Raw genomic sequence first — 23623 nt, forward strand, 5'->3', positions numbered from 1 at the left:
TCGAATGCAATCTGCCAAGACTGAGAAGCAGTGACTAAAAGTAATGGACGCCATGTACCTCCGGATTGCTCGAGACCTTATATGTATCGCGCAAGCGGCTGCCCAAAAGAATTGTTACAATGGCGGCTCTGTTATATTCACGGTCAATTCTCAAGCAGGTTATCGACACTTTGCAGTAAAAAAGCTCCTGTACGGAAAAGTATAATCTATTAATGTTTCTTGGGTCGGCAATGACCTATGAGCAAGCCCTCCGAGTCGGTGTCCCCTAGTTAGGTGTAGTTTGATTGTTCTTGGAAAGTGGTCTGGCTTTCTTAACGAATGGCTTCAATCAGTCGAATGTACCTACAACTATACTCGTCGAAATCAAAGAACTTTGGGCCCAAAAATTTGAACTTGTTTCGACTAGTTTCATAATGATTTCTGAAAATTTAATGGACAGTGAAAAAGCCCTCATGCTAGAAGATCTGTTATCATCTTCATGCACAAGTCTTATGCGGTTATGCCCTTGTTTGACTTAAAAGTGAGTGTTCTGACGATGCCGGCGTAGTCATGAGGATGATCGAAGGACAGGAGGCAACAACAGGGCATATTTTAGCTTGTTATAAATGATCAAATAGGGAAAACATGAAAGCAGAAAAGGTAGAATAATCCATGTATCTTCAAATATTTTCTACGCTCCAGATTCCTTATTTCTCAATGCATCCCGAAACACATATCAGCAGGCAAATTGCCCTGTGATCTATTTCTGACAAAAGGCAAACTTCGTAATTAAATACACAAATATAGTAAATGGAGTACAAAATGTGATATAGGGGTGTTCCTAATGATATATTCCTGACAAAATGTAAACTTGGTAAATACACAAATACAGTATCAAACTTGGTAAATTCACTACACAAATTCAGTATATGATGCAAGGGGATGTCTCTATTCTTCTTAGGGAGATTACAGACGAGCAAAATTCCCTAAATTTAGAGAAAAGGTGAATCATAAAGACACAGGATGAGAAAAACCAGAGAACTCATCGGGAAGACGGTATACTAACCTAGATTTTAATATCATCACCGATGAATTCTCCTCTTGCATCCCAAGGACGATTTTCAAAAGACTTTCCAAGGATGCTGCGCTTCTCATTTACAGACCCATCTTCACAGCGATATTCTGGAAAGTAATCCAAAAACCCTTTACTTCCTAGTTCATCAAGTCCATTGAAGAGGAAGTCTCTAACCAAGTCCTATAGAGCAGATGTGAATTAAGAACTGCGTCAGCAATTAGTTGCAAATAATGGATAACAGATCCAGTAAGTTGAGAGTGATACCTGTGCATGCCTTTCTCCAATCAACCTTTTAAGAATTCCATGGCCGGGATCCTGCTTCCAGAATTTACATTAGCCAAATATGCTGGGCCAGAAATGAGAGAAGTTTGAAAAGGTGCCAAATATTTATCTGCTCAAACATTGTAATTATGCAATTGCACTGCATAAATGATACTGTAATTAAAGAATTTCACTATAGATATCTACCTGAAGGCACCAATATGCCTTGTCAGGTGAGAGTCCAGGACAAAGTATGAGTTTGGATAGGACCCTAATGATAGCAATTCTAGCTACCAGGTTGATTCTTTTCAGCCCTTTTATTTTCAAAAACTGGGTAACCAGAAGTTTATCCTGCCTGAAATCTAAAATCCCTCTTCAAGATGCTAGTTGTTCGAACAACGTTTTGCAGTTGAGAGCATCTATTCATTTTATTCCAAATGAATCGCGAGGCTAATTAAAATAACATAGAAAACAAGTATTTTTCTTTCTTTCTTTCACCTCAAGGAACCAAATTTCTTATATAGTTAATCTAAAAGGTAATTTGGCTCAATTTCTACCCTTCTATTTTCTAGCATCAAATGATCATTTCTAATCTCTGAAGTTCAATTCAAGGGCTTCAAAAGCTTATTACTGCCCAGTTGATTGGCACTCAAATTATAGTTACATAACATACTTGAAACATTTCAAAGGAAGAAAAGTAGAGAAATGAAGACATGCTATGATCACTTCAAGCATCTGTGCTTTTAGAAGTCCAATAGCCGATCATGAGAGACTGACAGATATGATGGTTCACATGAAATAAGGTAAGAGGAGATCAAAAGGGGAAAAAGACATCAAATAATCACCTTTTCTGCTCTCCATGTTAGATACTTATGCTGCGCTTCACGATTGCATTTAATATAAGATGCATCTATCTCCTCTGGTGCTTGGGCAATCAATTCAAGCCATGCCTAAATGAGAACAGGATAATAATAATTGACCAGCTCAAATTGGAGTTTTACATTTTATTTCAAATATGAACTACCAAATCCATGCCGATTCTCATTCCAACTCCAGTTTATATCTCATCATTAGCATATTAGCTTAAATGTAACATAAACAAGCAGCTAAAACCATTAAGCAACCTTGTAGTACTCTTTGAAAGCAGAATATAAACATTCATATCTATCCTGACTCGGAGGAAACTTGGTCCATATCACGATCGGCGAGAAAAACTTCAAGGACTCGCTTGTGAGCTTTCCTCCCCAAGGAAAAAGCTGCATGAAATCTGTGTTCAGTCACTATACCATTGATTTTAGATTGGATCAGGAAACAAACAAGTCATGTCTATTTGATGTTCCATGAGAAAGCATTTAAGTTACCTCGCTATACCTGAGACCTAAAGGAATTAATCTCTTAAAGTACTTTTCCTTGTAGTTTCTTTGGTCAATGACATTGTGCAAGGGGTTGAGGTCCCTACAATGGGTTAGCAGTTCCAGAAACCTTAGTGCTTTGGTAATAAGTTCCAGCTTAAAGAAATAAGATTTTATGTTGGATGCCACAAAACGAGCTGGGATGGTTGGGGGGATGGTGGTTGATAGCTGAAACAAGCAGCAAAAAAAGGCATGCATGCAGATCAAAACAGAAAGTGGGAACATCCTATGGTGCCAGTGAAACAGTAGAGAGAACTGAATCTCCAAATGATGAGCTTCATTTCTTTTCCTTGCTCCACATCAGATTTGCATAAATAAATTATCAAGAGAAACTCTGTGCAATAGAATGAAAATACAAAGCTGAACAAGAAACTAAAAACCCAAACAGAAGCAGAAAAAGCTTCCATATATATATATATATATATATATATATATATATATATATAGAATATTAAAACAGGATTAGAAAAGCACAGAGAAAGGAAGAGAAGAGAGCTTACAACACAATGATGTTCATGGTAGCAGTGGTGAAAAAGTTGGCACAAAATATGGGTACATCAAATTCAGGTCTGGAAAAAACAGCAAAATCCAAAATCTGCACAAATTTTCAGAAGTCAGTTATTACAGATGAAAACAAAAATGCTCAATGTCTCCATGCGGCCAAAGAATTTTTGTAGTGCTAGAAAATGTGCCTGTAACTGTGTTTGCAAACCTGGAAGCTCATGGAAGCACAAATTCCTTTTTGACGAGATCATAAGTCATAGGAAAAGTTGGGAGAAACTAAAATGGAGGGAATGAGAAAAAGAATTTAACATGAATAGGACAAGCGCATGTAGCACAAGCGCTGCCATGAGCCTTGTGATGAAAAAACCTAAATAAGAATGAATGGAATTCTGAAGAAGTTTAATTATTTCCTTTAGAAGGTTATGTTATAATCATAACACATATGCCAGTGATAATTAAGGCCAAGTACAAGAGATAGTTTTTACGCTGGCAGGTAAATGAACGCACACAAAGCCCGATAACGAAAATGAGTAACTTAGCTGTAAAATGTAAATATCATAAGAAAAAACTCAAATTAACATTACGCACTCATGATTTTTCCCCCCTCAAACACCTGAGGGTGCAAGAACACATAAAAAGAAACGAGCTCGCTACAGAATCATACCTGGATTGCTTCATTTTCAATGCTCAAACTACGTAGGAGTCTCATCTTGGGGGCTTGGAATGAAAGCATTTGAAGTTCTGTTGTTCCATCCATTGCAGTCATGGAACTATATTTCTCCTGGTCTCAAAAAAGTTCTTCTTGTGATATATGTAATCATAATATACAACTAAAATAATCGATTGTTTTCAGCTTCCAAAGAGTTTTGTTTGTTTATTGAAATTCAGTGTGCAGCAATCAGTAAAAGAATTTCTTTGAATTTGGCTGATTACGTAGCAAGAAATCAATAAACTGACTAACCACAAGTTTTTCCTTCTGCAGAAACCAGAAGGCACAGCCATCTGAAACAGAGTGCTGAAAGAACTGAGAATTGTAGACTCTAGAGGTCATTGTGTCTGATACTAGTGTCCTAATGCTGTGTAATCCACGTCAGTAAATTGGGGAGGGAATGAGAAACTATCTTCAACTGTATGACCATCAAGGTCCATATTTGTGCAATGACCAACGTTGAGTACAATTACTAGAGCCAAAACATGCAGGCAAATCAAAACGGAATCTTTTGGCTTAGATACTAAGCACCCACTCTGTTACAAGCAGCTAAAGAAAGGCATCGCATCCCTTGCTCAACTCTTAACTCGCATTCTTAAACAAAATTGGAAGATGCGTAAAACATGAAAGAAATTAAGTTTAAAAGGAAAGGGAGAAAAGAGTCTCTAAGCCCTTGGAAACCAAACAAATGAAACAACGAAAATGCAGTTTCTCTGTAATCAATGGCCGATAGAATATATGAGAGATTAAGCCAGACTTTTAAATTTTTAATAATCAATGGCCGAAGTATGACAAATCACAGAAATATTTCTATGGTATTATCCCCTCAATTTCCCAAGTTACAGACCAAAAAAGCCACCATAAACTCCTATATAATTCAAACACCAAAGCCCAACTTCATTTCCAACCCTCAAACAAAACTCAATAAAGAATCTCAATACAAACTGAAGAGAAGAGCTCGATTCAAACAAAACCAACCCATTTCTGCTTCCCACAAACAATACAAGAAAAAAGGGAAGCGAGAAATAAAATAATACCTGGAGAGGAGAAGGGACCAAAAGGGTTCGCCGTTTGGTTTCGTCGAGGGCGAAATGAATGAACTTCTGGTAAGAAAAGGGACCTGCAGAGGCTTTCAAGACATGACGAGATTTACACTTCTTGCTTGTGCAATTAGGGATGATGCTGTTAGTGATTAAGCTGCTGGTTAGAAACTGAGGTTTTATTAGTGAAGAAGATAAGCAAGAGGCTAGTAAAGAAGAACACAAGTCCATTGAAGTGAAGCTTTCAGTGAAACTCTCAACATTACCTCACCGTTTTCTAAAAAAAAAAAAAGTACTTGATATCTGCTGTTTCTTTTATTCTTACATGACATGTCCGTTCAAGTACTTTACTGCCTTTCTTCCTGCACATTTTTCAGGCATTGAAATCGATGGTTCCATTCTCTTATGTGTGGTCATATTTTTCAAATCTATCTACCAGGTTCTGAATAAATAGGCATGACTAGCTCGTTGGCCGGTGATATGGTATGCATCTGATTATTATTTTTTAATGTAAGAAAAAACATTTTGGTTAAATTAATATTTTTTTAATAAAAAATTAAATGGTATGAAAATTTAACATGGTTGATTTAATGATTTTAAAAGCAGTATGAAAAACCGGTAAAAATATAATTTAATTAAAAAATCATTCAAGACAATATGTTTTAAATTAAATATTGAGATAATAATATATTGAATTGACTCAGGTTAACCCGAGTTAATTTTATAAATTCACGACATAGATTATGAGACCATAATAATCATATATAAAACAAATTAAAATAAATTATAAATTCTGAATCAACCCAATGTTTAATGATGAAATTGAAAAAAAATTACTCAATTTAAAAAAAAAACATAAAAAATAACCGGATTCAACCCGAGTTAACACATTAAACTCATGAATCGAGTCATGAGACTGAGATAACCTCATAAAAAGTAAATCAAAAAATGATCCGAGTCAACCCGGGTTAACATGTCAAGCCCGTGACTGAGATAATCTTATAAAAAATAAATCAATTGAAAAAAAATTAATTTAAAAACAAAACACAATAAAACAACATGAGCTTACTTGAAATAACTTGCAAAACTTGTGACTCAGGTTATGAGACTATGATAACTTTGTAAAAAACAAACCGAAATAAATGACAAAACTTAATTTCTAATCACCTCAATGTTGAAGATGTTGAAGAATAAAACTAAAAAAAATAAAAAAATAAACTAGAATCAACTAAGTTAATCTATCAAATTCATAACATGAGTTATAAAACTAAAATAACTACATAGAAAATAAACCATAATAAATTATAAAAATAAACTAAGTTTATTGTTTAATTCATGACTCGAGTTTTGAGCAGGTGATGGAGCAGGTTATATTTAATAACTTCGGTTGAATCAGCGTAAGGATTGGCCTTGATCTCTTCACCAGATTCAAACTCTGGCTGTTAGACCTTGTTAGGAATATTTTAGTATCTATGTTCATCTCCTGCTGCTGCTGTTGCTCAGCCAAGCCATGTCAGGTGGTAAGCAGGCATAAAAGAAATTGTTAGAATTGAGAGAAGAAGGGAAGAACACAACTTTCATTATATTTAGAACCCTTTCATGATAAACATACAATCATTAATGCGTTGGGCCTGAAGGACTGCTGGTAAAGACTTCAAACCTAATTCCACCAGGATCAAATCCTCTGGCATGAGGATGAAGACTGCTGGTAAAGATGATTATCCAACCAAAACATAAACCAACTGCTGTACACATTTTTCTGTTTATGCTTAGGAAGGTATTTGTTTTCTAATCTGGATTCCACCGATCTCAGTTAAATGGATATATTACTGGAGCTTCCTGTCTTTTTGTCTGATTTCAGAAATCCTCTTGACGCGGAATAATGAATCCAAAAAATTAAAGCAGGAAAAAAAACTTTTAGAGAAAGAAGTTAAGAATTAAAAGAAAAAGAAAAAGAAAAAAGCTATAAAAAAAGAGAAGAATAGAGATTGGAAAAATATGTTTCTTTTGTAATTTTTATTCAATTCATTAAAAATCCCTTAAAATTTAGAAAATTAGGATATAAATACTAAAATATTAACTAGAATAAGCGATTGGGTTTATGACCAACTAAATAAAATACCCAATAATAATTAAATTAAATCCAACAAATAAAATCTAATTAATAAATTCCAACTAAAAATTTATATAAATTAAACTAAAACATATTTTAAAATTTAATCTCTCAACGGTTTAAAATACCTTCTATTATCTATGATTATACAAGCACATAAATGTTTATATCTAACGTTCAGTGTCCCCGCCGCCTCTCTTCCTTTTAGTCTGTCTAATCGCTTTACATAATGTTAGTTCCAAGAACCATTCTCAGCCAGCACCATTGTTTAAACATTGCTTGATGTCCTGCTTTCAGGGCTTATTTCTTGCTGCCTCTCCTTAGATCAAGGCTTAACTAGCTGTTATTGTCCTGGAAAGTTTCGCACTTCAATTTGAGACTGTTAGATCGGGGCCATGGCAGGTTCCCTGCTTCGCCGACGGTCGAAATAACATCGCCCCTCCAAGTTGTAAGCTGACTAGCAGTGGGCCTCTTTAGGAATAGTCTAAATTATCTATCTTATTTTCATATTCACTAGATAAGCTCCAGTCCAGTAAACATGATCCTGTGTTGAAAATTTGAACTAAGAAGGCCAAGATTACGGCTGAAAGCTTGCATTTCAACGAACTGCATATTTAAAATATGCAGAAGTTTGACTTGGCTGAAATCTTTGAATCCTTTCCTCGTCACTAATTTTGTTGGATAAAGACTAGCCTCAGCACTCATGCAATTTGCTGTGGGGTGGGATTACTTTTTATATGAAAAATATTGTTTAGATGCCTGTTTAAGAAAAAAAAATATGTTTGACTTTGAGCGATTAAATCAAATAAATTGATTTTATTTTAATTAAATAAAAAAACAATAATATATTAATTCAATTTTAAAAAAGCAATTAGGATAACCTTAAGAATTTTTTTTTTCAAAAGAATATAAACAATGTATCTTAATTCACAACCCATTAAATATAAAACAATAAAACTGGATAAAAAAAGAATATAAAAAACTAATTATGATCGACTAGAGTTAGTATGATAATCATGTAACCTTGATAATCAGGGTTGGGCCAACCTGGGATATTTTGCTAACCCACAACCCGTTTCTTGAGATTAGAATAACCCGATAAAAAAATAAAAAGCATTATAAAGCTCTTTTTTTAAAAAAAAAACCTTGTTAGATTTTTAAACTAGTAACTTGGGTTATTAGACTCGAAACACTGTAATTGAAATAATCATGAAGTTCAATTCCCAATCAATCAAATATTAAAAAAAGAATTTTAATTATACAGAAGACTTACAAACAATATAATTAAAAAAACAAGGATCAAAACCGAAATACAAAATAAAATTTATATTTGACTGAAAGGTGAAATTGAAAAGAAAGAACAAATTAGTAGAAGGACTCAAAAAATCAAAAAAATAAAAATCAAAATTGATATAAATAATAAAATAATGTGGTCGCCTTCCATGTGCCTCTGGCGTCGTTCTTTTATTTTTCCAAATACTAAATTATCCATGAACTGACATGATAATAATGTAAAAACCTTCGTGAAAAGACAAAAAAAACCATTAAAAGCCCGTTTTAATTTATTAACTTTCAATGACATTTTAGTTATTTCACAATATTTTTTAGTGTGTTTTATATTTAGTCAAATATAAAATTATTCATTATTTTACATGATAATAACAAAAAAAAAAAATCTGTTTTGAAAATACTAAATTGCCCTAAAAAAATCCGGGATTGAATTTTTTGCTTTTATAAGTATTTCAGTCTATTCTGTATAATTTTAAAATAGAAAAAAATATACTCACTCCTAACCAATTTGATAACAACTGGTTTCAAGTTGTTTTTTTTTTCCACGAGGAAGACAAAAACATCGTTATACTGTACAAATAAATAGAGTCCGCATCTACATCTGCCGCGTTTTTCAATCCACGATAAGCTTTTGTTAATGAGTGATAGCCTAATACTCGGAATTGTTTTATCTGGCCTGCTCCACTGTTCCCTGTCCACCACACTATTGCCCACCCTGCCTGTCATTATCGCCATCAAATAACGAATACGGACATGGAAAATGCAGCTAGACATAGTTGGCATCTGTGAAGAAAAATGGACTCTGTATTGTAATAAACAACAACTTAGCAAAATATATTTGCAAGTGGATGCTGTATAATTTAAATCTGCTACAAACTCCGACATGACAGGTGAGTAAACCTCAATTCTAAACCACTAAAATAACATGGATAAGATTGATGTGATGACTTCAAGAACCAGTAATCCTAGTCAAAGAAAAGAAAAGAAAAAGTTATGAATCCCTTGCCCCAGAAAAAGAAAATCCCGTCATCTAAGGAACAAATTGGCAATCCCTCCTTATCCATGCCTAGGAGTTCCCATGGTTTAAAGTTCTATTCCACTTCACTGTCACTAATCTTTTGCAATCGTCTGGGAAAAGTTTACAATCCCAGCAACAGAATTATATTAAAAAATACATCCCCTCTTGGTATTTGTATATATACATTGTTAGATGTGCATATCAATAATAATAAAATAATAATCCAAGTTATCAACAGTCCATGAAAGTTTTTGTCCTTGTTCCATAGACGTAAAAAACCAAAGATTTTTTTTTAAGAATTAAACAAAGCTTATTAGATATATTTGAATTTGATTATTTATAGAATATTGAATATTAATGCAAGCACCTCAGCGGTTGACTTTCAAAAACAGACAACAGATTTTCTCTTTATAACTCTACTCTCCTTCCAATTCCAGTTAGTGTCCTCTCATGTTCTGATAGCAAACTTTTGAAGAGAGGGAGAGGGAGAACAGTAGAGAGAACGCGATGGCAGGAGGGGCGTTTGCTGATGGAGCAACCCTAAAGAGGGCTCATCTCTACGAGTATAAAACCACTGGTTATTTTATCTTTTCTTGCCTTGTTGCAGCAATGGGAGGATCCCTTTTTGGGTATGATCTTGGTGTATCCGGTTAGTATCTCTTTCACTTCTTGTGTTTCTTGATCAGTCTTTAAAGCTTTAGCCTTCTCTTTTATGTATATGGATCGTGGGTACAAAATATCTGTCTTCACTTATCAGGTCATTAAGTTTCTGTCCAAACATTAGTTAATTAGATGCCTTTCTCTTATTAAAACATGAGCAACTTCACTATAGAATATAACGAAATTGGTAGTGGTCTTGGCTTATGGATTTATCATCTTCTGTATAGTAATTACTAAGAGCAATGAAGAACCAAAAAGTCAAACAATTTGGAGACAAGTTGGTTTATAGGCACGGCACACTCTACATCGCTTACCAGTGCCAATCACTTGCGACTTTTGTGAAGAGCACCACAAATGAGCCCCATCATTTGATCTTTCTTTTCTTTGCTTCTCTTTTCAATCTGATAATTGCAAGGGAATTGAAATAGGCAAAATGTTTTCTGGAGAAAACTGTTATGGCAGATTATACATACATGTACATGTATGGTGTTAAGACTTTTCTGGTTAAACGAAATTGTGCATGCAGACTGATGAAACAGAAACTTTATTGATGTTATTAGTACATGTATTTTTCATTTTGATTAGAATATTTGCACGATATCCTCTCTCAAGATCATAGAAATTAATATCTAGAGATCAGAATATAGGTAGGACCCCAGCTTCACTCTGTTTTGTTGTATAAAAAAAACTAAGAACAGGTTTCTTTTGGAGGTAACTTTTAACAAACCGTTCACAGTTCAAAGTAGATTTAATATGCTGATATAGAATGTTTGCATTGCACATCGGTTCATGTTCAAGCAAAACCCACTTTACACTCGTTGCAAAAGAAGACGATAGCTTAACATGGAAATGGTTGTTTCAGGTGGAGTGACTTCCATGGATGATTTCTTAAAGAAATTCTTTCCACAAGTGTATAGAAGGAAGCAGCAGCATCTCCATGAGACCGATTACTGCAAATATGACAACCAGATACTTACACTATTTACATCTTCATTGTACTTTGGGGCCCTTATTTTCACATTTGCAGCATCCCACTTGACCAGAAGTAAAGGCCGGAAAGCAAGCATAATTTGTGGAGCATTAAGCTTCTTTTTTGGAGCTATTATCAATGCATTTGCAATGAATATTGCAATGCTGATAATAGGACGATTGCTTCTTGGGGTAGGCATTGGATTCAGCAACCAGGTATGCTTAATGCTCCCTAAGCCAAAAAAGTAATATAGCATGCCTCTTAATTTTCTTACAGCATTTTTGTTCTATTGGTACAGGCAGTTCCCTTGTATCTGTCAGAAATGGCTCCTGCAAAATCCCGTGGCCGATATAATCAGCTGTTTCAATTAACAACCTGCCTGGGGATCCTTGTGGCAAACCTTGTAAATTACGGAACTGAAAAAATCCATCCATGGGGTTGGAGGCTATCTCTTGGTTCAGCTACAATCCCTGCAATTTTAATGGGTGTAGGTGCTCTTTTCCTTCCTGAGACCCCCAACAGCCTTGTAGAACAAGGAAAATTAGAAGAAGGCAGAAAAGTATTGGAGAAAGTTAGAGGTACAACTAACGTCGATGCTGAGTTTGCTGATCTTATTGATGCAAGTAACGAAGCAAAAGCCATAAAGCACCCTTTCAGGAATCTTCTTACACGGAAGAATCGCCCACAATTGATAATAGGCGCTTTGGGAATCCCAATGTTTCAGCAGCTCACTGGAATGAATTCTATACTCTTCTATGCTCCTGTCTTCTTCCAAAGCTTGGGTTTTGGGTCAGGAACTTCTCTTTATTCATCTGTCATTACTAGTGGTGCACTTGTTGTCGGCGCCCTCACGTCAATGGCATTAGTAGACAAATTTGGCAGAAGAACTTTCTTTATTGAAGCTAGTATTGAAATGTTCTGCTACATGGTAATTAGAGTAACCGAACAAGCCAAGCCTCAATCAATTCTTTAGCATTTCTCTACGGCTTGAATACTAACTCAATTGTTTGATCTGCAGGTGGCTTTGGCTATAACTTTGGCCCTGAAGTTTGGACAAGGAGTAACTCTCCCGAAAGCAATCAGCGTATTCCTAGTCATTATCATTTGCTTGTTTTGCTTTGCTTATGGAAGGTCTTGGGGTCCTCTAGGGTGGTTAGTTCCAAGCGAGCTCTTTCCACTGGAGACAAGGTCAGCTGGCCAAAGCATTGTTGTCTGTGTCAACATGATCTTTACAGCTTTGATAGCACAATGCTTTCTCGTGTCTCTCTGCCATATTCGTTATGGGATTTTTTTGATATTTGCTGGCTTGGTCGCTTTCATGGGCACCTTCATCTTCTTTCTCCTTCCAGAAACAAAGCAAGTTCCAATAGAGGAGATATATCTTCTCTTCCAAAACCATTGGTTCTGGAAGAAAATAGTAGGGGATGGCACTAATGATGATGGATTGGATGGAGAGAAGGGACAACCAAATTAGAACAAATCTCCAGATTCGGGGAAAACTTCTCCTTTTCAAGTTCATTGTTTAATTTTCCTTTAGATTACATTTCTGTAGATAATGTTTGTCTTTGGTTAGGCATTTCTATGGATAAATATACATTAAATCCTGGCAGTACTTTTTTAGCCAAGCATTTCCTCTCTCTGTTTATTTTTTTGGTGGAATCAAGTTATTTTTAAAATTGAATATTCCTATGACTAATATCCAAGGAAGGGTTGTTTCCATTACTTTTGAATCGAAATCCAACACTCAAAAAGAACCACACCAGAGAAAGGAAGAAAAGAAGAGACCTCTCGAACTTGTCTCTTGTATCCATAGAGATTCCTCTTTCTTAGACCATGACTCTTGCATACGACACCATAGATATTTCCCCAGTTGTAAAAAAAATGACCCCCCCTTTTAGCTTTTCATTAACATTAACAACAAAGTAGTGATGCAATCTTCTGTGTTCACAGGATTGTGCATATGCCTGTCTTTAATTGTTAAAACAAAGAAGAATACTATACAAGCTCTGAAAGTCATCAGATTCAACTGGACAGTGTATATAGTTTGTATACTTCTCTCCACATTTCTCATCGTAGGACATCATTGTGATTGAGGATTTTTGAATAGCTCTTTCCACTTTCGCGGATCACATCCAGGACCTTCTCCCTGCACAAGTAATAACTTCGGTTCAATAATGAAGCAATTCCTCAAATCATATGTCCACAAGAGATGGTTCTAAAGATAACCAGACAACAATATGGCAACACGGATGATTTGGAAAGGACTGCAGGAATACACACATATGGAGCGGAAACAAATTATACCTTGTCTAAATTTAGTGATTGAATCATATCATAGACTAAGAGTGTGTTTGGTATTGCGGTAGCTGTTGTGATTGTGGTTTGAAAAAAATTGTTTTATAAAAAATACTTTTAGTTGAGGTTGGTTTGAAAAAATAGGTGTTTGGTTAAAACTGTGGTTGAAATTGAGGTTGAAGAAAAAATAGTTTTAATGTGTTTGGTTAAAAAAATGCTTTTTAAATTGAGGTTATAAAATAATTTCATATATATATATATATATATTAATGGTTTTTAATTTAAATATTGTAGATTTAACTATTGCTATTACATCGTGAAATAAATTATACTTTATATAAAAAAAATTTATTGTTCCATTAAACTATCTACAATTTTATTACATACAAAATTCATCCGACAAGAACTACAGTTTCGATGATTTTTAGAGCGTGCAATAAAATTAGATAAAATATTATCAGGAATAAAATTGAGATGACAGTACGAATAAATTTAATTCAACTTAAACTAATTTTTTTATTTAAAAATAAAAATTACTATCAAACAATGCGAGTGAAATCAATTATATGCACTGATTTTTCAAAAAAAAAAACTGTTTAAGTGAACAGTGCGAGTGAATTAAAATTCACTCGCACTGTTGGAGGGATGCTGCATGGTGCAGCCGCGAGAAGCAGGTAGGACCTGTTTTCGATTTCCATGCGTTTCAAACGCATAACTTGGTGGAATCCATGAATAGAAATTTACGTTTTTTTTAACCAAATGTTATTATATCTGCGTTTTAAGCAAAATATAGATACAACAACGTAGACAAACACGCTAGTAATTTAGTTGTCAAAGTGGTGAATGTACCTTCATACATTCACCACACAGGAGTAAGGTCACATCAGTTGCGAGAAAAAATATAAAAAAATAGGTCCTTGAAGTCATAACGTGTAGCAATAAAACAACCCGGTATGCATCTTATCAACATCATAAATCGACAGCAAGTTCTATGGGCACCTAAAAGGGAAAACAATTTGGACTGAAACTTTTTTCAACCTATTACTCTATTGTTCCATAGAAGTGAAGGAGTAATTTTCATTACAAACATACCTCAACTGAGTTGATTTCATAAATTTCACCTTCGGTAAATTCTATGTCCAATGCCTGAATGCAAGCTTCAGCTACCACAATTCTGCTAACTTCTCCAACAAGCTTATCTCCTGCAAACCCAGATAAAAATTCAATAAAAAGAAGAATCATGTGAAAGAGAAGGGATATCAGAACTGTTGGATGCAAACAAGGCATACAAAACATAAGAGGTATTGCCACTTTCAGCAATGGAAAGATTGACGTAATTGTATCCCAAAAGATCTTATTACAAAAGGATTCCTTATTAGAAAAGGATTATGTTATTATCTAATTCATGACGAAGCTTGAGAAAACCAAGGCACCAACCTTTTTCAAAAAGTACCAAAATGGTATGATGAGAAAAGAATGGATTTTATCATTGGGCAATGGTCAAGAAAAAACAGTAGAGAAATAACCCAACAAGATAGTTTTGATGCATATCAGCCAGTATCATTATCATGCATTAAACTCGTATAAAAAATTATTTTATTATGTTCAGTTGACCCTAAGGAATGTAGGTTCATGATAGAGTCGTTGTCTCAAAAAGATGTAGTATTAAATTCCAAGCTGCACACTTCAGATCCCAAATGAAAAATGAAAAGAAAATCCCAAGATAGCAATAACACTGAACACCACAATCCCCCTCCTGATAGTACCTTATTCACCAGAAAGTAAAACATGTGCGTCAATGACCAATGGATTATAGAATCACCATCTTAAAAATACAACAAGAATGTGTACCTTGACCAATGACAACTGCACGCCTTTTCCCAGCAGTAGCTTTGAGCAAGGTATTTAGATCATATGATGTGTAAGGCCCATCTGTTAATCTAGCAGGTCTGAAAACATACATGTAAGAACATATAGGCGTGCGCTGAAAATTAAAACTCTTCTGCAGTTCCTAAAATAAATATCGAAGTTTCCAACATCAAGCGGGGGTAAAGTATTTCCAAACCTGATTATAGTAAATGGAAGACCAGATTTGAGAACAAAATCTTCCCCCATTTTCTTATACTTGAGAACGCCAAAAAGATTCATAATGCTGCAAGGAGACCATATGAAACAAATGAATCTAATCCAAGACAAAACATGGTAGCAGATGTTTCATTTGTTCTGTTAGAAAAAAGAAGCTCAGGGATTGATATCCGCTTTAAGCAGGATTTCAAATATTTCCAGAGACTAAAGAATAGATGAATCCTTACATTTATTCAAATATGCTAGCCTATACAGGCACCCAAGACATTGCAAGGTTAGAAACAAAGGGCTGCATTTAGTCAAGTAGAAGTCTGGAAGCCAAATTAAAGTGCAAAATCTCTCACTCTAATGAACGTGTGCCAACCCAACCACCCAGATAGGTTTGACTTTATATGGAGTAAGCTTCAATTAGCCAAATACCTTGAAACTATTGTTAAACTGTTCCTGCTACAACTAAGTATTTCTAGATGGATAATCAGAAAGGACGTTACTACTTCATTTGTTGCTTAATGTAATCAACTCTTTGATTTATTGATTTCAAACACAGTCAAGCTATAGGCCCGCTGCAAATACAACTCATTCTCACCTCCATGGTAGTTCGTTGAATTTGGTTACACCAACTGATGAAACAAGAACAATTCTTTTAAGTGTTGAGGGCAATGCAGAAACAAGATTCCTGACACCCTCCCAATCTTCAGAAAAAACAACACAGTCAATGTAGGCATAAACTTCTGTCAGGTGGAGTGTGTTTGTGTATGTATTTTCATGTGTTGAAGAGATAAGAAAGTTAAACACTTTCAACATAATATGCAGCTGGTAAACTTCTGACCTGTTCTTTCTGGTGTATTATCTCCATCCCATCGCCTTGAAGGAAAAGCTGTTGTCCCAGTGCAGCAGATCACATGTGTGACTCCCTGCAATATAAATTTACAAAACTTTAATAACTAGATTGTAAACTAGCCAAGTATTTTTGGCATCCTCCAGAAATATGAGAAAAAATATATAGGTAGATGAACACAAACCTCAAACAAAGATGGATCTAGATCCTCTGGGTTCCGAGTGTCTCCTTTATATACCTAGAAAGTTTTAACAGCTCTTTATGATCAAGTTTTACATCCTGAGGAAAGAAAACAAGTTTGAAGCGAGGAATTTGTATGCACCAGAATGCTAAGGAAAATGGTATAAGGTGATAATGATCAGGAAAGAAGGATCAATCAGCAGATAAAATAGGCACCTGCATTTTCTCCTCATCTTGCTTGCCAAACAGTGCTACTGCTTTCTCCGGATCTCGCATTAACAAACGTGATTTAATATTCCGGTTTAGCAATGCTGCCACTACAAGCTGCCCTGAAAAGGGAGCAAAATGCTAATATTTAATGTAGTAGAGAAAACTTTAGGTAGCATTTAGTTACTGTGGGTCATTAAAAACAAACATAGAAGAGACAGAGACATAAATGTCTCTCGGATAATTTTTTAGTAAATTTATATATTTTCAAAACATGAAGTACATGAAACATGTCTCATTATCTCTGTCTATTCTGTTCTGAAACAGTAACCAAACACTAACTTAATAAACTATCTAACAGTAAAATGTAAACAAAGAATCGGTCACAAGAACTGCATTATTGATAATTCGGAGTTTAACAGGAACTAAAATCATCCTGCCTTGATAAAAGATAGGGAAATGCGTGACAGTTATGTTGTTCCCTGTTCTTAAAGTAGTAAGGGGACTTGAAATCCAACCATTCCCCCTCCCCTAGCTTTATAGTTACTTACGCCCCGCAATGTAGCTTCATAAGTTCCAAATGTGACGCATGTTTTACCCGTTTATTTCATCATATAATGTTCGAAGGCTTGGCCACAACCATGCATTTGCAATAGCACCAGTTAACTAGTAGGTTAAATTCCTCCGAAAAATGCACAACAAAATCCCTCACAAATTCAATACCTGTGCTAAAACTTGCATGTTAAAATAGTGTCCTGCAGACAACAGATACCCTTCATGGAAAACATGATTTTTTTATCAACGCAAGTGGAAGGAAAGTATAGGATACAAAATAAAGGAAGTTTAATTTTTAGTTTGGGAGCTAAAATGAGGAGGGGAAAGGAGGAAGTGGAGGAAAATGGGAGTAGGTCAGGTTCCAGATTTCCTTTTGTGTCACCAAAAATTTCCTCTCACTTGCTGGAGGAAATCAAAATACAGAAATGCAAAATCTTGCTTCAAAATCTGTAACATAAGTCAACAGATATAACAAAGCCGTATAATAAATTAATAATATACGGTAAAAGATACAATTTATAACTTTGCCCTTTCTTTTCAATTCATGCAACAAAACAAGAGAAATTTAATTAATGAGGAAGTTCAGTTTCACTTCCTTTTCTTTTCCTCCCAATTCTATGACTGATTGATATCTTTTTAGCACAAGCATTATCACTAATAGCTAGCAGCAACTATTCAATCAACCACAAGTATCAATCATTTCATGAAATTACAAAATACTAGTTGATGTATTTTTATTTTTAATTTTAATATTTTAGCCTAAGACCATATCTAAAAATGTGAAAGATAGAGTGATAACTCAATATATTTAGACTTGACAAAATATTAGGCCAGATAACATGGGTCTAACTTGCTTCCAGGCTCAACATTCTTGGATTCAGCTATGTGTTGAGCCCAAATGAATATAGGTTTGGCGAGCTGCTGACCCAACGTTTTTGGATTCAACTATGCGTTGAGCCCAAGTGGACATGGGTCTGACGAGCTGCTGGACCCAGTATCATTGGATTTAGCTACGCGCCTAGTCCAAGTGAACATGGGCCTGACAAGCTGCCAGACCCATTGCCTATGGACTTAGCATCATACCAAGTCCAAGTAGCTATGAACATGACGATCATTAGAAGCCTCATGTTGGGTCACAAGACTTCATTTGTTTATTTTTATAACTTTTAACGTAAAATATTAAAATCAAGAATACTTATATCTCAACACTTCTATGTGTATAAAAGTCTTCTAAGAGCCTACTGCCCTACTGTATTCCTATCAATATTAATATTGTGTAAGAGATGTTTGTTCCTCGTTAATATTGTGTAAATGTATTTATTCATCATTAATGTTGTGTAACAGATATTTATCATCTATTAATACTATCAGGAAGAAATGACATTTTAAATCTTTCTATTCAAATAACATGACAAGTTTAAGGGGTTATAAATACTCCTTAAATCAACCAATTAAAGTGTTCACAATTTTTCTCTTCTAAGTATTCATACTTTAATTCTCATAGCATTTATCTTACAAAAACATAAACAACACTCTTGTTTTTTAAATTTAAAGCTCATTCTATTATCTATGCAATCTCTTACTAAAAAATCACTAACTTTATCATTTAAAGTCTCTAAATCTCATAAAAAAACTGTTTTGTAGGTTTTGAGTTTTCTATCACCAATCATATGCTTCCCAAGCTTTAATGAAGAGAAAATTGAAATGAAAATGTGATTAAAATTGACATAAACATGTGATTAATCAACATCAAATATTTTCATTATTGAGATTTTAGAACTACTATAACAACTAGGTTTACTCACACCCCACGATCTAAAGATAAGATTAACTTTTATTATCTTAAAGTCTCTAAATAAAAAGAAAAAACTGTTTTTGCAGGCTTTGAGCTTTCTATCGTTAATCATATGCTTTCCAAGCTTTAGATAAGAAAAAAATGACATGAAAATATGATTAAAATTCACATGAACGTGTAATTAATCAACAACAAATATCTTCATTATTGAGATTTTAGAACATCATTATTAGTGTACTATAACAGCTAGGTTTACTCACACCCCACTATCTAAAGACAATACCACAAATTGTTAATTCATAAATAACAGTACCATTAGACCACAAATTGTTTACACGTGAACGCATTATTATCAGTGGCAGGGTATTATAAGCGCGTACCAACACCACCAGAGCCACCAACGACGAGAACAAGCTTGGAGGAAGAAGGAGGGGTGGTTTCAGAGCCAAGGGTAGCCTCTGAATTTGGTGACTGATCAATCACTTCTTCTTTCACCGCATGAGCAACTAATGGTGATGTCATCCTTCTTCTAGAGCTAGCAAAGCACTTAAAAGAGCCATACTCGGAAGAGGTATTGAGAGGTAGAAGAGGAAATGGATGGATTCTTTGAGGGTGGTTTGGGAATTTTCCAAGTGTAAGTGGAAAGTCAGTGATGGCGGTGAAGGAGAGGTTGGAAGCCATGAAGAACGAAGTGGCAGAGCTCGCAGGAAAAACTGAAAACGGTTGGATTTTGCGATGGTTAAGTTTCCAGCAGAGATTTCATTTACAAGAATGTCCTCCTGTGTTCTGTGTTGTTTAAATTTTAAAATGTCAATAAAAAAAAGCTTTTCCTTTTCTTCAGTATAAAAATATTGAATGGCCGAAATACAAAAGCTCCTTGTTCACCTCGAAAGGCCACGTGTAGGTGTCTGGATAACAATAAATTCAGTTCTTCAAATATTTATTCAATTTTCTTCTTAATGTTCTTTAGATTTTAACTAGTTAGATAACCCGTTAATTTTTTTTACATAAAAAATATCAAAAAAAATTAAGATTTAAAAATGTTAGGTCTTTCTGCAAAACTATACCCAAGAGTATTGGGTTTTGCTGCAATGTCTGACCCAAGAGTAATATTTATAATATTAATAATAACATTAAACTTGCATGATCCAAGTTTAAGTGGGTTTGGCTGCAATACCAGATCCAATAATCTTGGATGTGGGTTTGGCTGCAAGGTCGTATCATAAAAGTGTGATAATTAAATAGATTAAGTAAAAAGAAAAAAATATAGAAAAAAAAACCAACATTAAGAAAATAACTAATGAAGAAAAAGAAAAAAAAATCTGAATTAACTGGGTTAACTCTTCAAACCAGGTTAACCCATCAAACATTGGATTTGTGTCGTGAAAATTTGATAACTAAATAGAAAAAAAAAATTGACGAGTTACCCCAGAATTAACCCGTCAAACCCGGGATCCGTGTCATAAAAATCTGATAATTAAATAGAAAAAATTTAATATTAAGAAAGTAAATTAAAAAAATAATTAAAAAACAAGAAAGCCAGAAAAAAAACTAAAGGCATCAGCTTTTTCACTATGGACTGCACTGTGCAGTCCACAATAAAAGGCTTAAAAAGGAAAATAAAAGGGAAAAAAACAAAGGCATACCCACGGGTTAATTTTTTTTTCTTGCATAAAAAATATAAAAAATGCTAAGATCTAAGAGTGTTAAGTCTTTCTGCAGATATATACCCAAAAGCCTTGGGTCTAACTGCAACGCTTGACCTAAGAGTAATATTTATAATATTAATAACAATATTAAACTTACATGACTCAAGTTTAAGTGAGTCTGACTGCAACACCAGATCCAAGAGCTTTGGATGTGAGTATGACTGCAAGATCGTGCCATAAAAGTATGATAATTAAATAGATTAATTAAAAATAAAAAAACAAAGAAAAAAAACCAACATGAAGAAAAAAATTAATGAAGAAAAAGAAAAAAAATCTGAATTAACTGGGTTAACCCTTCAAACCAGGTTAACCCATCAAACTTGAGATTCATGTCATGAAAGTTTGATAACTAAATAGAAAAAAAAAGTTGATGGGTTAACCAAGAATTAACTCAGTTAACTCGTGAAACCAGGTTAACCAGTCAAACCCGGGATATGTGTCATGAAAGTCTGATAATTAAATAGAAAGAAATTTAACATTAACAAACTAAATTAAAAAAAATTAATTAAAAAGAAAAAAAAACTTTGGGTTACCTTGTCGAACCAGGTTAACCCGTTAAACCCGGGATCCATGTCATAAAAGTCTGATAACTAAATAAAAAAAATTAACATTAACAAAAGAAAAAAAACAAATAAAAATGGACGGGTTAACCCAGAATTAACTGGGTTAACCAGTAAAACCAGGTTAACCCGTCAGACCTGGGATATGTGTCATGAAAGTCTGATAACTAAATAGAAAGAAATTTAACATTAACAAACTAAAGTAAACGAAAAAAATTAATTAAAAAGAAAAAAAACAAAAAAAAAAACTTCGGGTTAACTCGTCAAACCAGATTAACCTGTTAAACCTAGGATCCTTATCATGAAAGTCTGATAATTAAATAAAAAAAATTAACATTAACAAAAAAAAATAGACGGGTTAATCCAAAATTAACTGGGTTAACCCGTGAAACCAAGTTAACCCGTTAAACTTGAGATATGTGTCATGAAAGTCTAATAACTAAATAAAAAGAAATTTAACATTAACAAACTAAAGTAAACGAAAAAAATTAATTAAAAAAAATCCGGGTTAACTCGTGAAACCAAGTTAACCTGTTAAATTCAGGATCAATGACATAAAAGTCTGATAACTAAATTAAAAAAATATTAACATTAACAAACTAAATTAAACAAAACAAAATTTATTAAAAGAAAAAAAAAAGAAAGAAAAAAAAAAAGCTAAAGGCATCAAAAAAGAAAAAAAAAATGAAGAAAAATAGCTTAAAAAACAGCTTAAAAAATAAAAAAAAGAAACAGTTCAGCCTTTCACTGTGGATTGCTATAATGAAAGGCTGATCAGTTTTAATATATTTTTAATGAGAAAAAAATAAGAAACTTTTTATATCTAAAATTTAGCAATTGTGAGAAGGAAAAAAAAAATTTAAGAAGAAGAGAGTAAGCCTAAAGAATTAACACCAAGCATGTAAAAAAAATCTCAATTTTATCTTTTTTTTTTTTACAATTAAGCTATTTTGAACTTGAATTAAAACCAAATTGCATATTTTACGAGGGAGAGTGTTGAATTGAAAATCATATAATTCAAGTGATAAAAGCGAGTAAAATAGGTGGTAAGTTTACAATTTATTTAAAAAATTCATTTTAATCCTCTATTTTTTAAGCTATTTGGTTAATTAGTCCCTATATTTTTTAAAAAATATATTTTGACACCAAACTTTATTTTTCTATTTTGAATGGAGGAGAGAGAATGGGTCATTGAATTCTAGCTTAGAGAGAAAAGGTTATCATTGAGAAAAAATTTGACCACGAAAACAGTCGATTTTTGTGTCAAAATGTTTCAAATGATAAGAGGGGTTGATATTAAGTTTTTTTTAATTGAAAACACTTAAAAAATAATATATATGAGTTTGGGAAGATTTTTGGTTTCGAGTTGATTTCATGTTTCGGGATGTTTTTTTTTTTTTTTTTGCATTTTTTGGAGATAATGAATTAGTTTATCGAGGTTTTTAAGGTATTTATTAGGTGTTTTAAGTAAAAAATGGGTTGAAAATGTGTTTTTTAGTAAAAAAAAACCATGTTTTTCCAGGCACACCAGTGGCCAGATTCTAGGATGTTAGACAACATGTTGTCAGCCCCATTAAACTAAAAAAAATAAAAGCCGTATGAGCCCACACACTAGGCCTGACCTACTATGCCCAGTAACGCCTAACCTTATTGCTGTTTTTTTTCAATTTTTTTTATTTTTTATATTAATGGCTTTTTTATATGTGTTTTTTAAAATAATTTTTTAATTAATATCTCTTCTCTATGATATTTTTGGGTTTTTTAGCCTTTGTTGAATAACAATTATTTTTTAATTATATTGGATGAGTTTAATTTTTTTATAGGTTAATATGATTCATCTGTAATTTTTTATATATATTTTATATAAATTAAATATTTTTTTATAATATTTTTAATATGTGCAACCTTGCATAATGTTTTTTTTCCTTTTATTTTATTCAATAAATTTTGTGTATGTGTCAATCTTTATTACAAATTGATTTTCATAAACAAATTCATTAAGCACAGCTAAATAAATGACCTGTGTTATGATATTAAATATCTTGATTTATATTGGCCTCTTAATTTTCTAATCATGTTTTTATTTATTATTAATTATTATTTTATTATTTATTTACACAATGGTTTGTGATTTATTAATTGTATTTGTGCATAAATTCTTCAAATTACATTTATGATTTTTATGTAAAAAAACGAGTTGAAAAAAATCTACATGTTCAATTTTTTATGATCATATATTGGTGTTTTTAATTTGATCCTTATTCTTATGATTTTTTTATTTTTTTCCTTAACTCTTTTATAAAAGTTTTATTGTTTTTAATTTCATCATTCAATCCAAGTTGATAGCTTGCTATTTTTTATTTATTTT

The 23623-nt window shown here is 33.3% G+C and overlaps 3 protein-coding genes across 5 annotated transcripts; 1 reads left to right on the forward strand and 2 right to left on the reverse strand.

The window, feature by feature from the left end:
• Positions 1 to 765: 765 nt before the first annotated feature.
• Positions 766 to 5412, reverse strand: LOC7478520 (phytochromobilin:ferredoxin oxidoreductase, chloroplastic). Of its 3 annotated transcripts, none has more exons than XM_052453736.1 (8): positions 4978 to 5412; positions 3896 to 4012; positions 3228 to 3322; positions 2677 to 2770; positions 2440 to 2571; positions 2161 to 2265; positions 1319 to 1369; positions 766 to 1234 (listed from the first exon to the last, which is right to left on the reverse strand). In XM_052453736.1, exons 1-8 carry the CDS (start codon positions 5209 to 5211, stop codon positions 1046 to 1048), a joined length of 1017 nt encoding a protein of 338 aa, XP_052309696.1. In that variant the 5' UTR covers positions 5212 to 5412; the 3' UTR covers positions 766 to 1045. The 3 variants fall into 3 exon arrangements, with proteins under 3 accessions (XP_052309696.1, XP_052309697.1, XP_052309699.1); XM_052453737.1 differs by having other exon boundaries at positions 3896 to 4412; positions 4978 to 5115; XM_052453739.1 differs by having other exon boundaries at positions 3896 to 4307; positions 4978 to 5109.
• A 4337-nt stretch (positions 5413 to 9749) lies between these two features.
• On the forward strand, positions 9750 to 12714 carry LOC7467985 (sugar transport protein 14). Its single transcript, XM_002299762.4, has 4 exons — positions 9750 to 10050; positions 10924 to 11246; positions 11330 to 11959; positions 12050 to 12714. Exons 1-4 carry the CDS (start codon positions 9909 to 9911, stop codon positions 12503 to 12505), a joined length of 1551 nt encoding a protein of 516 aa, XP_002299798.1. The 5' UTR covers positions 9750 to 9908; the 3' UTR covers positions 12506 to 12714.
• A 187-nt stretch (positions 12715 to 12901) lies between these two features.
• LOC7478519 (sanguinarine reductase) lies at positions 12902 to 19795 on the reverse strand. Its single transcript, XM_002298266.4, has 9 exons — positions 19367 to 19795; positions 16646 to 16758; positions 16434 to 16487; positions 16241 to 16325; positions 15998 to 16103; positions 15392 to 15478; positions 15178 to 15275; positions 14419 to 14528; positions 12902 to 13177 (listed from the first exon to the last, which is right to left on the reverse strand). Exons 1-9 carry the CDS (start codon positions 19665 to 19667, stop codon positions 13112 to 13114), a joined length of 1020 nt encoding a protein of 339 aa, XP_002298302.3. The 5' UTR covers positions 19668 to 19795; the 3' UTR covers positions 12902 to 13111.
• Between the last annotated feature and the right edge of the window lie 3828 nt (positions 19796 to 23623).

The sequence above is a fragment of the Populus trichocarpa genome, chromosome 1 (assembly GCF_000002775.5).
Source record: "Populus trichocarpa isolate Nisqually-1 chromosome 1, P.trichocarpa_v4.1, whole genome shotgun sequence".
Classification (NCBI taxonomy): domain Eukaryota; kingdom Viridiplantae; phylum Streptophyta; class Magnoliopsida; order Malpighiales; family Salicaceae; genus Populus; species Populus trichocarpa.